This window comes from Delphinapterus leucas, chromosome 18 (assembly GCF_059928025.1).
Source record: "Delphinapterus leucas isolate spDelLeu-1000000601 "Yukka" chromosome 18, BTC_Dleu_Yukka2, whole genome shotgun sequence".
Taxonomy (NCBI): domain Eukaryota; kingdom Metazoa; phylum Chordata; class Mammalia; order Artiodactyla; family Monodontidae; genus Delphinapterus; species Delphinapterus leucas.
In genome coordinates, this window is record NC_143146.1 from 70,356,343 (window position 1) to 70,372,989 (window position 16,647).

The following is a 16,647-nucleotide window of genomic DNA, read 5'->3' on the forward strand; positions in this document are numbered from 1 at the left end:
TCCTCTACCCTGGATTTTTTTCCTCAGCTGTATCTGTTGTCCTTCCTCTACTACATTTTACTATGTTTCCATCTGTACATTGTGGAAGAGAAGATAATTAAACCTTTATATCCTAAATTAGAAAATTTCCTAAATCCTCCTTTTTCTCTCAGGATCAAAGATTGCCTTCAATTAACTTTGCCACCATGAACTTTTAGTGTGCTTGATGAGAGCATTATTGCTCGTTTGGGTGGGATAACTTTTCACTGTGGAATTGTCCCTGGCATTGCAGGATGGTTAACACCCCTGGCCTCAGTACCAAGTGCCAGTAACACATTTCCAGTCATTGAGACCACCAGAAATGCCTTCACACATTTATACACACCCCACAAAGTAGTGGTGGAGCCTCTGGTTTAGAACCACTGCTCACTAGGCAGTTGGAAGCATATCATCCCAGTACTGAACTTGGCTGCTCATTATCAACTGTTCTTTACAGTGTGATGGAGCAACTTAATTGCCAAAGTTTTTACGTCTAGAGAAAATCTAGCTATTTGAGCCATTAAAGCGGTGCCATTTACACTATACCCGTCACTTTTCACTTTTCAAAATTCAAGATGTTGGGATAACCAAGTTGTTTATTGGTAATATATATATATATATATATATATATATATATATATATATAAAGTATCTTAGGGAAAATATTAGGCTTTCATAAAGTTATTGATTTATGAAATGAGTATGTGAAAATGAGTTGTAAGTTTCTCAAAGTGTATTCACTTTTATCGGGTTGGCCAAAAAGTTCGTTTGGGTTTTTCTATGTTATGGAAAACCTGAAAACAAACTTTTTGGCCCACCCAATCATTTAGAGGATTAAAGCATATCTCTTTCAAAGGTGATTTTTAAAATATAGTTCAAAGTGGACACACACTTTAGAATCTCTTATACTAATGATTTGTATATCTGCACATTGAGTATAATATTTTCGTTTATAATGTTATATAAGTAATTAAGTTATGAATTTCTTAATTCTTTTATGTTTCAGAGAAAGAGATTTGAAGAAAACTGGGCACAGGTTCAGCAAAGCCAAGAAGAGAAACAGAAAAAGAAACAAAAAGCAGAACAGTCATAGTAAAATCATGGAGGAAAACTCATTTGAAACCTTAAGTTATCTTATACCAGAAGATCAGGACCTATCTCAGAATGAAGAGGAAGACTTAGAAGAGACCAAAAGAGAATCAGAGTGTTCCTTAACAGGTGGTCTGAGAAATGAAGTAGGAGATTTTGTGAATGTCCATAAAGATGAGAGACAGGAAAACATAAATTTTGAAAACAGTTTGCCACATGTTATGTCTGTAGTTGAGTTGGACAATACACCAAAGAATTTCCTCCCCAAGGAAGATGATGACTTGTTTCTAAATTTGTCATTGATGCCAAATGAAAGCTCTGTTGCTTATTCAACAGTGACTCAAAATCTCCCGTATGTAGCAAATGATGACTGCCCTGGCACAAAGATAGAAAAGCATATAGAAAGTAGGGATATCATGGCATTACACATCCAAGACCGATTTGTTGAAACCCCGTGCTCATTTATGCAGAAGAAAGAGATGGTAGATAAGAGTCTCCTGAATGAAACAAGTCTGTACCATCAATATGGATCCAGAACTTCAGATAAAGTTTTAAGAAAGAAACAAGGAGTAAATACATCTAAAAACAATTACTGGGCTTTTTTCTCAAATGATTTCTCTGATGAAGAATTACAGTTGGGCTCTGATAGACAACCCTATTTTGGTAGCTGGCCTGAGGGACCTAATAAGTTTATATGTGAACAGAGACCAAAGAGAGATAGATGGCAAAAACTGGCTCATCCTGACAACAGGAGACAATTGATTAAATTGATCTCTCCTTCTGAAGGAGCATCAGGACCAGGAAACAGTCCTGAAACATTGATAGAAGAGAAGCTATCGATAAAAAATGATTTGTCACCTCCAACTGAGAATATAGATTCAATCATAGAAACAGAGACAAATATCTTTGGAAGCCACTTCCTTAAGCTGGATAGTGTAAAGAATGCCTTACACTCAACAAAGAATAAAAAAAGGAGGCAGAAAAGGATTTTCAGTTTGGCACCAAACTTTAACTTACTGGGACAGAGTCATATCAATGTAAAAGAAATGGGAGAATGTGAATTGTTAACAGAAAGCCATGGAATAAAAATTATTTTGGAAGAAAAAAAAGATGTAATTTTAGAAATAAATAATGAAGAAGAGAATAAGCAAAACATTATGACCTTCAATCATCATCCATCATGGTTTTACTTTGACATTGTCAAAGATTCTCTTCTTAATGTTGGTGGACAATTTTATTCTCATTACCTGCTGTTTAATAGACTAAGGCACTCTGTGTATTTTTACAAAAGCCCCATTCCTTCTCTTATGCTACAATATACATCTAGCTTTTGGAAGATATCTTTTACAAGCAAGAAACCGTTTTTGACTTCCAACTCTCAGAGGAGAGTAGATGATAAACTAAATGATGTAAGGTTCACTTCTTCAGAAATTTTAAGTAGCCCACCTGATACTTTGTACTCTTTTAGGGTCACTTCTGATCTTCACTTTTTAAATGAAAGTTTTGGTGAAAAGCTAGAGACATGGGAAGAACCTAAACCATTACAGTTCTCAGAAACAGAGGACAACCAAGATGTAACAAGCACTGACTACTTTGATTCCCTTGAGCTACCATTATCACAAGAGTTTGCCTTTCAACTAGTAAAGCTTTTTGGATCTCCTGGAGTTCCAGTGGGTAAATTGAGTTTATTTGCTACAAATAAAAAGTCCAATTTAACATATGTGAGTAATATTTGCAGTGTTTCTACCTCATGTTAGTGATTTCATGCAGTTAATTGATGTTGTGATACTTTTCCGCTGTGGAAGTGGAGGACACGTAGCAAATGGTGCTCGGTGGAGTCATGCCCCACCCCCCCACCTCCACAGCCAGTCGTCTGAAATGTCTTTGAGCATGTTGAATACTTGGACTCTCAGTTTCAACAGACAGTGGGAAGAATGAAGAATGAGACAGGCAAACAGTGATTATGTGACAAATAGAGATGTACTGCTTTCTTTAAGAAAAATCTTTCTGCTTTCTACATTTCCCTTGTTTGGCGCATGGCCCTTTCCTTTCTCATTCACATTATAGCTCATAGATATGAGAATAGTAAAAGGGGGACAATGAAGATTAAGTGATGAAAAAAATATCTGAAATCAGTTGAATTTAATTTTTAAGAACTGAGAAGGGTACTGAAAAGAAGGTTAGGAAGGAGTCTGACTGGTTGACTTGAAAAGTTCCTTTGGGCTCTTAAGATTGTTGTTTTTGGAAGTGAAAAATCTACCTGTGAATTAAAAATGAAAATATGATTTTTTAATATTGTAAGTAAAATTCTAAGTAAATTTCTGCTAAATAGTATGCCTGTGCAAGATGCTAAATATCTTAAAGAGGAAATGAGGCACATATCCCAACTTTTCCTTATCTGTAAGCCAATTGCACGTGTTAATGACTTCATGCAATTGCATGTGTCCCCTTCCTTGGGGACAGAAGCTGTTAGAGCCAAGAAGTAAAGCTCCAGTCCCTGCATCCTGTATCTTCCTGATATTCTTTTTCTTCTGTACTTACCAGGGAGCCTGGGGTTCTCTAACAGCTTGATTTCCAGTGTTTTTTACTTTGCTCCTAAACTTCTGCTGTTCTGGACAAGCTTGGTCCACTCAGCTCAGACCCAAGATTAGCTAAGTCTCAGAGTCAGAGGAGTCACAACTATCAACCTGTTCTGGCATCATGTTTATCATTTTTGCAAACTTTGTGAATAATCACATCGTAACTGTTTGCTGCAATTTTCTGTCCTCCTAGATGCACCAAAGAAACATACCAATTTTAAAAATTAAACTGTATTTGCTTTGGAGAATTTAAAAAGATAATGGAAGTCATTTTAAGTCGGGAATATTAGTCCAAAGTCCATATTCTGAAGTCATATACAAAATTCTTTGTGGCGTTTTGTGCCATTTTTCTGGGAGAAAGTCCATAGATATTAACAGCTTCTCAGGGACGTCCATGACCCCAAAATATTAACAATCACTGCCTTAGATTGGCACCAGAAAGCATGAAGGCACTAGTGGGAAAAGATTCTAAACCTCCTCCTTTGAATGCACAATACTATCATAATCAACAATAATGATCCAGCATCCATTAATTAAGCTTTGGAAAGCTTTTTAGAGGAAATAGACCTCATTCATCAAGTAGCTTACCTTCTAAATGGGGAGACAAGACTAACACAAAACAAAATTATTGCACATAGAAAATATAAATGAGAAGCTTATGAATATTTTATGAGTGAGGTTAGCTGTGCTAAAGGGATTGTTGAAGAGAATATGGGGTTATGGTTTTGTCTGGGATGGCTCCAAATGGAAGTGAATTATAAGCAGTGCTTATACAAATATGACTTAAAAGAAAAACAGGGAAAGAATTTTACGTTTGGAAATGGTGTATGCTTAAAAAAGGAAAGGAGAAAACTGGAAGTGGAGGCTGTAAACTAATTCGTTTACCTAGGTTGGACATGCAAAGCTCTGGTGTATCTATGACCTTGTAAATAAAACAGGGAACTCAAATGAATTCTATTATTAGGAGCTCTGCAGACACAGTGGGATTATATAGTAGAGTCATACATAGGCCTGAAGAAACCAAACTACCCATGTTGCTGGGGATATGCGAGTATAGGAAAAATATTTTCTGTGGTTTGGTATGGCTGATAGGTATAAATCAATGTTTGGACTTGCTTATGAGCATCATAATTGTAAGGATTTTTTCTCCCAGACACTCTTACGTGGAAGGAGCAATTTGCAAGAAAACTAAACTTGCTGTACTTGCAGTGTTTTATACATGTCACAGGAAAGGATGTCTACCTAAATTTTATGCCCTGTGACAGTACCACTTGAAGCTACTGATGTGTATATATTTGTACTTACATGAGAATATGAACTATGATACATATCACTTTACATATATACATAAGCATTTTTATTGAGTCTGGATAGTGTTTACTAACAGAGATCTGAGACAGGCTAACTCCTGCTTTAGCTATCACTGAAATATCTTCAAAACCAGGCTTTTATCATTATGGTGGTCTAGATATCATGTTTGCATGTCTTCATATTTAGGGTAAAAATATGTGTGACATTAGAGATGAAATTTGTTCTTTTTTTTTTTTTTCACAGAATCTTTGTTGCCCGACGACTGTGTGGTTCCTCTTGACTGGAAGACACTGAAGATGATCTGTTTGCAGTGGAAGACGTCAGTAGAGGTATATTTTTATGGCTTTCAAAGCAGACCTTCTCTAACTGGTTTCTTTTTTTAATTGATTTTTAAATTTTTAATACAATTTTAAAGGTTACTTTCCATTTACAGTTATTATAAAATATTGGTTATATTCCCTGTGTTGTACAATACATTCTTAAGCCTAGCTTATACCCAATAGTTTGTACCTCCCACTTACCCACCCCTATATTGCCCCCGCCTCCCATAATCACTAGTTTGTTCCCTATATCTGAGTCTGCTTCTTTTTTGTTTTATTCACTAGTTTGTTATATTTTTAGATTTCACATATGCAATATCATATAATGTTTGTCTTTCTCTGTCTGACTTATTTCATTTAGCATAATGCCCTCTAACTAGTTTCTTAAAAAAAAAACAAAAGAAAAAAGAAAACCTGTTCCATCAAATGTAACATGAAGAGCTACATCCATTGTATTAAATTAGAGAAAGAATGTATGTGGATGGGTGGATAATCTATGCATGTTTCTTTCAGTTAGTCCCAAACAGAAAGTTGCATTTAATTCCCTAACTTTGTTGTAGTGTAGGCTGGTATAAGGGCCAACTGTGGGTGACTGAGGTCCCCGTTTTAGGAGAGTCATTTATTCTTCTTTACATCTTTTTCTCCTGTCCAGCCCTCAATCTTATCTTGTTATAATAAAGTAACAGCTACAAATTAGATTCATATTTACGTGACTTGGAAGCACCTCATTATTGGTATGTTCTGGTGGTCCATGATGGTTCTGACAGGCTGTTAATTTTCGAGGTAGCTGGAGGAGGACTGGTTGGGAAGGTTAGAAAGGTAACAGAAACTCTGGAAAATCCAGTACTCTGTGTAATGTAATGAGGAGAGGGTGGCTGGTATTCTGTTTACATTAGTTGATAGTGACTTAAATGTGCCCAAAGGCAATGCCAGAGGTACATTTTGAAATAAATAGTAAAATCAAGGTTTGGTGAAACATAGAATTATATAGTTCAGGATAGTAGGTATTTCTTAACTGTTCATATAAACACAGCTGTGGGAAAAGTAGATTTGTTTGTGTGCTCAGGTAGTAAAACCAAATACATTTTTCTACATATTTCTCCTCATTCCCATGGAGACCTTTTTCCTACCTAAACATACACACACACACACACACACACACACACACATACACATACATGCACACGCACACGCATACACACACGCACACAGCAATAATTTAAATGTTTAAACTGACATTTATGTTTATTATGTTTTTTTCTCATTTGGAGAGTGTCCCTATGTGAGTTAAATGATGGTGCAAACCTAATCCCAATGGCAAATATTAATCATTATTATATGTATTTTGATTATGATTTCTAGAAAAGACAGAAGAAGATTGGTTAAAAAAATGAGGATTCTTTGAACTGTAAGTACAACTTATTCCAGAGACCTCTATATGATCAGGAGGAAATGGATGTTGACATTATTTGGTTGTAATAGTTCATATGTACTACAATTGAAGAGTAAATATAAAAAATGTAGTCTGTTACCATAGCAACTCTGTGTGCTATTGCACATGTGATGTTTTTATTTCCTTTAAATGTAGATCTTTTTATGAAATACAACAAAGCTTAGATTGTTGCTGCCAAATTTATTTTCCAACTTTATTAGTTAGAATATATTATAGAGCATTCTGTCAACACACAGTTTATGAGGGATTTCCACCCCCTCACCCCTCACCTCCACCCAGATTGATAATGTGATGATGTCTGGGAATTAGGGATATAGGTTATATTTAAATATTAAAAGATTCTCTAGGAAAAGAGGTAAAACATGTAGACAAACTCATGTTTTAAACTTGACATCAAGTGACATTAAAATAAACACATGGCACTATTTTTTCAAATGCCTAAATTATGAAATAAACACAGCTGCTACGATTTCAGTATGTATCTGTCTGCATTTGATAAGAATTGAATGTACTCTGCATTTACCATATGTTTTCTCTTTTCATTGTTTCCATTTCTCAGCTAACTAGAAATACACATATACCCAGTAAAAATGTTTTTGTTTGTTTTAAACATGGTTCTGTTGAAAGAAGAAGGGGAAGGACTAAAGATCTGGGAGAAGAGTTTAGAGATTTGGAAAATGTGGGATAAATATAGGAGGGGAAGAGATAAGGGGCTATGAGGAATTCCAGAGAAAGGAGGTGAAGAAATTCATTCATTTGTTCAACAAATGTTTATCGAGTTGCCTCAGTTCAGACATTGTTCTACACACTGAGGATATAACAGTGAAAACATTCCCAGCCTCATGGAGTTTATGTGAGGCTTCCCCTCAGTGTGACACCAGTATAAGCAGCATGCAACAAGCATGGGTATACTTGGCAGTAGCTAATTTCAGAGTGTTTTCTATCTGCTAATTTTGTGTCAAGGACACTTTATGGACCATACTTTTTTGATTTTTATGTTCATCTTCTACATTCATGCTAAACGAAATGCCCTCTGTGAACCTCACAGAGCAGTCATCCCTAATTATTTGTCCTCTCTTTTTGGGGAATTTTATGAGTGCTGTAGCCATGTACAGGTTTTTTATAATTGTAATGAGAATGGGCCTCTTAGTTTTGTGTTTGGCATAATTAATGATCCGTGGGCGTCAAGGGGTAAACAGAAATTTAGAAAGAAGGAAATAGCAGGAGAATGTGGTTGGCTCTGGGAGCCTAAAATCCCTGCCTATTTCAAAATCCTCTTCTTGCTGGTGGCCAGGGTGTTTATATTGCCTCACTTCTTTAAGGACGTAGGGCAGAGTGCTGGAAAGAGGATGGGTTCGCATCTTGAAGCTACTGCTGACTGGCTATGTGACCTTAAACAGATTACCCTCTCAGATCCTCAATTTCTTCACCTGTAAAAAAATTACATTCATAATACCAACCTGTCATGGGGATAATAAATGAGGATTAAATGAAATAACTTGTGCAAAGTTCTTAGCATAGTGCCTGAAAAATACTAGGCTCTTAGTTAGGGTTAATTCTCTTCCCCTGAGTACCTTAGTTGGTTACAGCTTTGTCTTTGACATGCCCCTGGCAGAATAGAAATTGTGTTATCTAGGACAGGGGTCCCCAACCCCTGGGCCTTGGACTGGTTCAGGTCCGAGGCCTGTTAGAAACTGGGCTGCACAGCAGGAGGTGAGTGGCGGACGAGGGAGTGAAGCTTCTTCTGCACTCCCCATCACTCACATTACCACCTGAACCATCATATATCTCCCCCACCCCGCCACCATCCGTGTAAAAATTGTCTTCCACGAAACTGGTCCCTGGTGCCAAAAAGGTTGGGGACCACTAATCTAGGAGAGCAACATATTGACTCAATAAACTTGTTAACACATTTGCATGAATTAAATGTATTTATTATTAACTTTATAATGTAAATAGCTGGGTCATCAGGAAATGGGACATAGACCAGGTTTTGATTTAGAGACAGAAAGTTGGGCATAATCAGGAGGACAGGCTCTTGAATGAGGCAGGACCAGGCAGGGTGCGGGGCTGTGGGGACAGTGTGAAGTTCTAGATATGAGGGGGTGGCATAAATAGGTCAGGAGTTTGGGAAACTGACAGCAAACTCCATTCATGTCACCATTTTGTCTGGACTTGTCTGGGCTTGTGTTTGTTTGTAGTTGAAGTCTCCGTCTTCCTGGTACTGTTGAAGATCCTCATCATCAAGAAAGAGTGCCAAGTGCCAAACTGAAGGATAATTTAGAGTAATACACTCAGTGGATACCGAAATTGGTTTGAATAATCTGTTCAACTATTCTTAATCAGTTTCCTGATTACTAATAAAAAACTCAACGAAAGAGGTAACAACTTGAACATTTTATTATCTAATTTTGAAGATACTCACCCTACTTTATTTCATGAAGAAAATAAGGCACAGAAAACTTGAGTAGCTTATTTTTAAAATTGCATCAGAATAGAAGGATAGGCCCTATATCCAAGTATGGGTCCATGATTCCATTTCTAGAATTCTGAAATCCAAAAACCTCTGAAAACCAAAAGTTGTTTTTATTTTGTTTTGTTTCTTAAATGTTTGGCATGAAAACTAAGTTGGCAGCAAGACTTGACCCAAACAGACAGGTTAACTTCTTATTTATCCCACTTAGCGTGACTCTTCAGACATTTTACTGCAGAAATATTAATGTGTTAAATTGCCAGGGGTGCCCTAGACCCCACTTAGAACTTCCTAAATTCTGAAACATATCTGACCTCAAGGATTTTGGTTAGAGACTGTGGGACTTGCACTATACTACAATAATAATTATTTTTATTATTACTATTATTTTAGTTTAATCGTACTTAACAAACTTCAAATACAAAAATTCGTATTTGAAAAATATAAATTAAGGGGTGATTTCTCATTATTCAACATGTAGGCATTTATGTAATCTGTTTTCAGAAAGGGAGTGTTGCCTGCCGTATCTTGCCTCTTACTCCTCCTCATCCTGTTTTATCTTCTCCAGAGAATAAACCTCCAGGCTTCTGCAGGGGGTGGGCAGCTGCCTGACTGTGTGGACATTTGTTTCTTAAACAGACTTTCAACTGACCTTCCTGTTTAGAGTCCCACGTCCAGCCCTAAATCTTCCAATTCCTGAAATTTTAGGGGTTATGCAGAGTAAATAGTATTGTTTCTTGGCTTTCTGTAATTCAAGTTTTATTTTTAATTTTTTTTCCAAATTAATTAACACTGAGCATTTAGCTTTCCAGTTTTTGAAATTTTGTTGCTGTGATCTTCTCTCTTTTCTTACAGTTTATACTTGAAAATAATAATGATTACCCACCCTGCCAAAAAACCTTTACATTTTCGTGGGGTTTCAGTGAGGGAGTGGAAGTTAAGTATTTGAGTTCTGTCTGCTTAATCAGGAACTGAGCACTTTTTTAAAAATAGCTCAATGTTTTTCCTATGTTCATTTTGTACAGTTTCAGTTTATCTTTCTACTAGACTGTCAGTCTCTTACAGACAGAGACCAAGGTCTTCAGTGTTTGGTTGAACTCCCTAAGGTCTTGCTCTCTGTGCAGGCTCCTAGAGCCGTTGTGAAACTGGACTTACCTTTGGCCTGGGATGGGATGATTTCAGGGAAGAGCTGATCAGGATTAGGGTTGAAGCAGAGGAGACTCTGGCATCTGGCAAATGTTTGCTTTCTTAGGAGACTTCGACAGCAACAATTATGGATTTCTAATGAATACATTAGAGTCCACACCACCATGGCTGTAAGTAAGGGTAATATCATAAATATTTAACAATGAGTATGGCAGGGGTGGTGACCAGTTCTGAGACTCCTTTGTACTGTATTGATGCATACCAGCTAACTACCCACCTAGGCTTCTACTTAGGTTCCAGGAAGCCCCCAGCTTTCTTCAGCTCCTGCCTTTATTACCTTGCCCTAATTTCCAGAATGGAGCTTTAGAAAAATGGGTTGGGGCTACTTTCCCCACCTCCCAGGCTTCCTCCTCAAAACTTATACTCCTCAAGTGTCCCTGTGCACAGTGGCAAATACTAGGTGCTGTGGAAATAGAATTATGGTCATCGCCTTTGGGGAGGAGTGTGATGCCAAATAGAGAGAGGGAAGGAATATAGGAGGCAGAGGCAGTGTGAGGTTAGAATGAGCAAAATCAGTCTTATCCAGAGGACATTTCTGCATTAGCAGACTTACCCTAGACTACCAGAGTCCTGAGCATTTCCCCTGTCAATTCAGGCAAGCAGACATACTCTGCATGACTGCTCTCCCCTTGTCCCCCTTCCCCTAACCTCTTCCAGCTTCCTGCATCCTCCATTGAACTTCTAGGGGAAGGATAAGGGAAGAGCCAGGAGGGAGCAGTTTTAAGTATAGAGGCACTACCTCTGAATGGCCAAATAGTGCAGACTGTGGTGGAAGGTGAGAGCTGGAGGTGCTGTAGCAATGAGGGGTCCACCATAGAAACAGCTAAGCAGGCACAGAGGGATGTTTTCCTGTCCTTTCAATTCATGTCACTTATGTAACAAGGTGAATAAGTATGTATATAAGGCATTTTTTTGAGTAAAAAATCAGATAAAAGCTTTTGGTAGGCGAGGAAAGGACATAGGATTAGAGAAAATTGGGGAGCTACTACCTATATATTTTAAATGGTTCTACTATGTTACAGGGTCTTTGGTTAGGCTGCTTTGGAAACTTCATTCTTGGTTTCAGACTTCTGCCATCTTGTCATCTGCAGGAGAGGAACCCAGGGCTGACTTACAATTAAGCATTCCAAATCGTGGGGTATTTGGAACTGTAGGTTTGAGGGTTAAATTCCTGGTTTCCAGTGGCTCTTCCTGTGCACCCTCTTATTTTTCCACATCTTGTGAAACAGTAATAATTAGAGAAACATTTGAATGTTTCTTCATTTGCCAGAAATTACTCCTAAGATTATTTCTTTATGTCTATCATGGTAATGGTTTATAGTGCAGCAACGTGAGATTGTGCTGGTCATCACCTTCTAGAGAAATGGAACAGAACCTTAGAGCTGAAAAGCTGGTTAGGTGAACTGAGGGCATGAAGGAGTGTTGTCACAGGGATCCTCTGACTCGGGGGTAGCCTTCCTCTCTGGAGGCTGCCACCTAGATAGGGCCAGTAAGGATCTGAACGTAGATACTATCTGGGAGCAGGGTGGTTCTCAGATCTGCCAATAAGGTCACTGACTGTTTACATTAGTCCTTAGCTGACGTTATCACTATCTTTTTTCAGTGTTAATCTTTAGTAAATCCCAAGCTCAGACACATCTACTGAGAAAGCAGTTTGGGTCCATATACAACTATTGAGCATCTCTGAATGTCAGATGCTGTGTTAGCTCTTGGGGTGACAAGGGCAACACTGTTCTTGCCTTTGAACTTACAGTCTAGTGGGAGGAAACAGACACACAAACAGATAGCTTTAAACAGTGTGGTTCTGAGGAATAAATTGGGGAAAACAGAGCTTGTTGACTAGTTATATCTGGGAGCTAAGAGAAAGGAGAAGTGTCTGGGGTCACCTTCAGATACTGCCAACCATTTTCTCCTTCTTGAACTCTCCCTCCTTGGGGCTCCACACACTGTCTTACAATTCTGTCTCTCGTACTCTCCTTCAATAGATCCACTTCAAAGACTGTCCTTAAATGCTGTCCCCGAGCCCCCTCTTCAGCCGTCTGCTCTTTTCTCTATCTTCTTCTCACAGGGGAAGGATTTCCAAAGCTCTGTCTCCATCTCAGACCTCTCTTCTAATAGCACATTCACATTTTCCAGCATCTACTTCATCGCTTCAGCTGCCACAGGCACTGCAGACTCAGTGTGCCAAAACTTCTAGCCCCCAAAGCTGTGTGTCTTCCTGCTGCCCTCTCCCACGCTGCCTGGGACACCCTCTATAGAAGGAAGTAGAAATGGACAGAAGTCTCATGCAGCACTGTCCAACAGAAATATGTCAGCCACATATGTAATTTAGACTTATCTACTAGCCAAGTTAAAAAAAAAAGAAACATGAAATTAGTTTTAATAATATATTAACCCAATACACAGCATGTTATCACTTCAACACATAATCAATATAAAAATTACTGAGATATTTTACATTCTTTTTTTTCATACTGAAGCTTTGAAATTCAGTGTACTTTAATCTCAGTTTGGACCAGCTGTTGTTTGGGCCAGTATTTCAAGTGCTCAATAGCCACATGTGGTTATTGGCTCCTATGTTAGAGAGTGCAAGTCTAGAATGAAAAAGGTAGTTTTGCGGCTGGGTAAAAACGGTCTTGTAAGAAGTATTGTAGATACATGGAAGTATGATAGGATACATACATTATAAGCATCACTATTTTTATGATTCATGTATATTCTCCATTCCTTATGGTTTCCCCCTAATATTTAGAGAAGCTTTTGAAATTTCAGTGTTTCTCAGAAGAGCTAAGAATCCTTCCTCCAATGCTGGGAAGGGATTTTTCAAGAGAGTAGCTCATCTCCCTCCGCTCCCCCCTCCACAGAACCCCAAGAGGAAGGCGAAATTGTCAGCACAGAGCTCCCCCCCCCCCCCCCCCCGCACTTGGATAGTTCCTTCCACCGAAGCTTATTGTGCAATCTCTGGGTTTTGTTTTAGAAGGAAATTGCTTTTCTTCACAATTCCTTTTCAAAATTTTCATACCTTAGCTGCCAGAAACAAAATGTATTTACTTTACAATGGTTATTACAGCCAAAGCCACCGTATATCCCGGATTGTTCAAGGATGGTGTTAATTTTTAATATTGTCTCTTTCAGTCCATGCATCTTGAATTTTAGTTCAGAAAATAGGATCTCTCTTTCACACTCCTGAGTGTGAAACAGTGGAGAGTACTGTGGTGATCAACCAACTGGCGCTCACCAGTTCCTGGAACTTAGAACTTAATTCTGGATGCTTTTCTGTTGTTTCAGTAGACTGCTCCTTTCCCTGCTCCTGCTCCTAGGGAGGCCATCCCTTTCCTGTGGCAACAGGGCATGAACCTGGGCAGTAGCCCGTCCTTCTCAGGAGGCCTAGTTTATACTACTGTTCATAAATCAATCTGAGTTTTAAGAGGTGCTTTTTTTTTGAAGAAGAAAAAGAGATTTCTAAAGTTATGTAGAGGCAACAAAGCTTTCTAAGAATATTTTTGGCAGGCTGATACAGAAGTATTTAAAAAAAGGAAAAGATACAGGCCCTGGGAGAGTGGTGTTAGCCGTTGGGACACCAGCCAGATATTGGTGCTCACAAATTGGGGGAGACAATGGTCTTTACTGTTACTGTTCAAAATGCTGTTCACGGTCTCTTATCGTCAACTAAAATTATTTCACTATCAAGGTCTAGGCCAGTGTCAGGTGGGGTGGGGGAGGGCTTTTGCCTAAGGCCTGCCTTCCACGCGGGCGGCCCGGGGAAGTGTCCAGTGTCCCACCCGGTGGGCCTCTCCCCCCAGGGCGAAGGGCACCCGGAAGCGTGGGGGGGGGCGGGGAGGCAGTGGGGGAGCGGGGCGGGGGTCGCGTTGCCCAGGATTTCCCGGCTGTCAGTCTCCCAGCGTCCCCAGCTTTCCAGGTAGGGACGACCCCTCCAACGCAGCGCAGTTCGGGCGGGTGGGAAGGAGGGGCTGGGCTCCGAGCGCCCGCCCCTCCATCTATCACATGGCCGGAGAGCCACAAAAACAACAGCTTTGGCCAAGACCGTGACTTCAGGAAGGGGAAAGCAGTGTTCTCGCAGCCAGCCCCCACCCCATGGAGGAGAGTTTTCTTGAATCCTTTGGGAGGCTGAGCCTCCGGCAGCAGCAGCAGCCGCCTCGGCCGCCCGCCCCGCCGCCCCCGCGTGGGACACCTCCGCGCCGCCACAGCTTTCGGAAACACCTCTACCTCCTGCGAGGCCTCCCGGGCTCGGGGAAAACTACGCTGGCCAGGTAATGACGCGTCCGGGCGCCGCGCGCGGACCCGGCCGAGCCAGCCCCTTGCCTGGCCCCGGCCCGAGACTGCCGGGGGGAAGCCGGGCCGCCCGGTGCCAGCCGGGCCGCGGGCTCGAGACGCGGGTGGCCCGTCCCGTTGGTTTCCATGCTGCACCCTCGCAGGAGGACGGCTGTCAGCACTGCGCCTGGCGCGAGCCCCAGATGGCACCGGCCCCCGCACGGCCCCTGCGCCAGCCGGGCGGGTAGCCTTCGCCCCGAGCCTCGCAGCGCGGGGTCGGGGGCCCGCGGGCAGTCTTCTTCAGGAAAGCCCGATGGCGACTGCAGAGGAAACCACCGGGCCTCCCGCTGGCACGCAGGCACCCGCCACGGTGCGGCAACAGGCGTTTTAAACCTGAGTGGAGAAGCGGGGGCCCAGGGGCAGGGGCTGGGACCCGGGCGCGCGGCCGCGTAGAAAATCTGGCGGAGGGAGGCAGCCCTGCGTGTGCTTTGGCGGCTGCGAAGGCGCACAGGTGCCCGGGGGAGGGGGTTGCGCGGCCGCTGGAGGCCGTCATTGACACAGCTTCGCCACGGGAGCCCAAATTGGTTTACTCGCTAGGTGCGCCAGCGGCCCCCGTACCGGGTCAGCGTGAATTGCACGGCCTCGTTGCTGGGGCCACGTTGCTAGGCCCGCCGCTCCAGCCTCAGCTCCCTCCACTCTGTCCTGCGCCTGATGTTCCTGCAGCGCTGAACTGTTTCTCTCCTTGCCTTTGCTGGCGCTGCCCCGCGTGCCTGGTTTGCCTGCCCGGCTTGCCTTCTACCGCCCTCTCCCCTACTGATTCCACCAGCCCTTTACGACTCAGGCTTATTAATCCTCGCCCTCCGGGCTCCCCCGCTTCCTGTTTACACCTCTGTGGCTGCGCTTGGTTTTGCACATGGTTTCGTTTATCCTTCTGTAAGTTTCTTGAAGGTAGGGGCCGTATCTTACCCTGCAAAGCACGGTGTCTGGCAGTAGTATGTGTTCAATAGAAGTGGTCCCTTGCCCTCAAAGAGCTTTCCATCTCACCAGAGAGGTAAGGCTAGCTGTAGAACCATGGGACTGGCCATAGAACTGTGGAACCAGTGAAGAAGAATCAAGGTCGTAGCACACATTGAGAAGCGGATTTGAATGGTACACAAAGACCGTGGGAGCAGGGTCTGGGTCCTTTAGGGTCAGGGAACTGTGACAGCCCTGGTGTTGTGCTGCCAGTTTTAGTTAGGATTCCTGGTTGATTTGTGGAGTAGAAGCCTTTAGCAAAACAATATTGCTACATTTTCACAGATTCAAGAGATGGGCGACTTCCAAAGGGCCATTGGTACCCTTTTCTAAGAAACACACACATTTCAATAGGCCTTCTCTCTGGCTGGGTAGAGAATGGGGGAGCCTGCCTAGAACCCAGCAGAACTTGGTTATTTTATGATACAGTCATGGTGGGTACATCTGTTACCAACAAGGTATCTTCTGAAATCAAATCCCGATCAGTTTTACTTCGGCTTTGCTGGTCTGTGGCCTATCACACACTGTCCGAGAAGGCAGTAAACATCTTTGGCCAGATTTTGTTTATAATTAAAGAAGGGAAGTAATATGGTGAGTGGAAGGTGCACAGAATTGAACAGCAGAAGCCGTGAGTTTGGGACCTCACTTTCCTCATCTCTAAAGCGAGTGGATTGGCCTGGGTAGCCTTTAAGGTCCCTTCTGGCTCTAACATTCTACACTTTTAGGATTTTAATTCCTGGTTGACATTTGGCTAAGCGGAAGACACTGGATGAGAGACCAGCTTATTAAAGAACATCTCTCTAGGGACGACTGGTGTGAGCACTTCCCTGGGAGTCTGAAGATTGTGCCTTTAGATTCTCTTCATCACAAAATAGTTGGTGACTTTGGGCAATCACCTGCCTTTAATTCTTT

General features: G+C 41.5%; 2 protein-coding genes and 1 long non-coding RNA gene across 11 annotated transcripts in view; 2 read left to right on the forward strand and 1 right to left on the reverse strand.

Moving 5' to 3' along the window:
* The window catches only part of N4BP2L2 (NEDD4 binding protein 2 like 2), a 63,889-nt gene extending 52,731 nt beyond the window's left edge, over positions 1-11,158 (forward strand). For both annotated transcript variants that reach the window (XM_022574616.3, XM_022574617.3), the window contains 4 exons: positions 1,025-2,781; positions 5,241-5,326; positions 6,680-6,725; positions 8,972-11,158. In XM_022574616.3, coding sequence (XP_022430324.2) covers positions 1,025-2,781; positions 5,241-5,326; positions 6,680-6,703 — 1,867 coding nt within the window. In that variant the 3' untranslated portion in view covers positions 6,704-6,725; positions 8,972-11,158. The remainder of the gene's footprint in view (positions 1-1,024; positions 2,782-5,240; positions 5,327-6,679; positions 6,726-8,971) is intronic.
* On the reverse strand, positions 6,619-15,692 carry LOC111175218 (uncharacterized). The gene is made up of 3 exons (XR_002644659.3): positions 15,340-15,692; positions 10,399-10,557; positions 6,619-9,038 (listed from the first exon to the last, which is right to left on the reverse strand). It is a non-coding gene; the product is annotated as an uncharacterized LOC111175218 (long non-coding RNA).
* The window catches only part of N4BP2L1 (NEDD4 binding protein 2 like 1), a 35,038-nt gene continuing 32,798 nt past the window's right edge, over positions 14,408-16,647 (forward strand). For all 8 annotated transcript variants that reach the window (XM_022574621.3, XM_022574623.3, XM_089899282.1 and 5 more), the window contains exon 1: positions 14,408-14,720. In XM_022574621.3, coding sequence (XP_022430329.1) covers positions 14,545-14,720 — 176 coding nt within the window. In that variant the 5' untranslated portion in view covers positions 14,408-14,544. The remainder of the gene's footprint in view (positions 14,721-16,647) is intronic.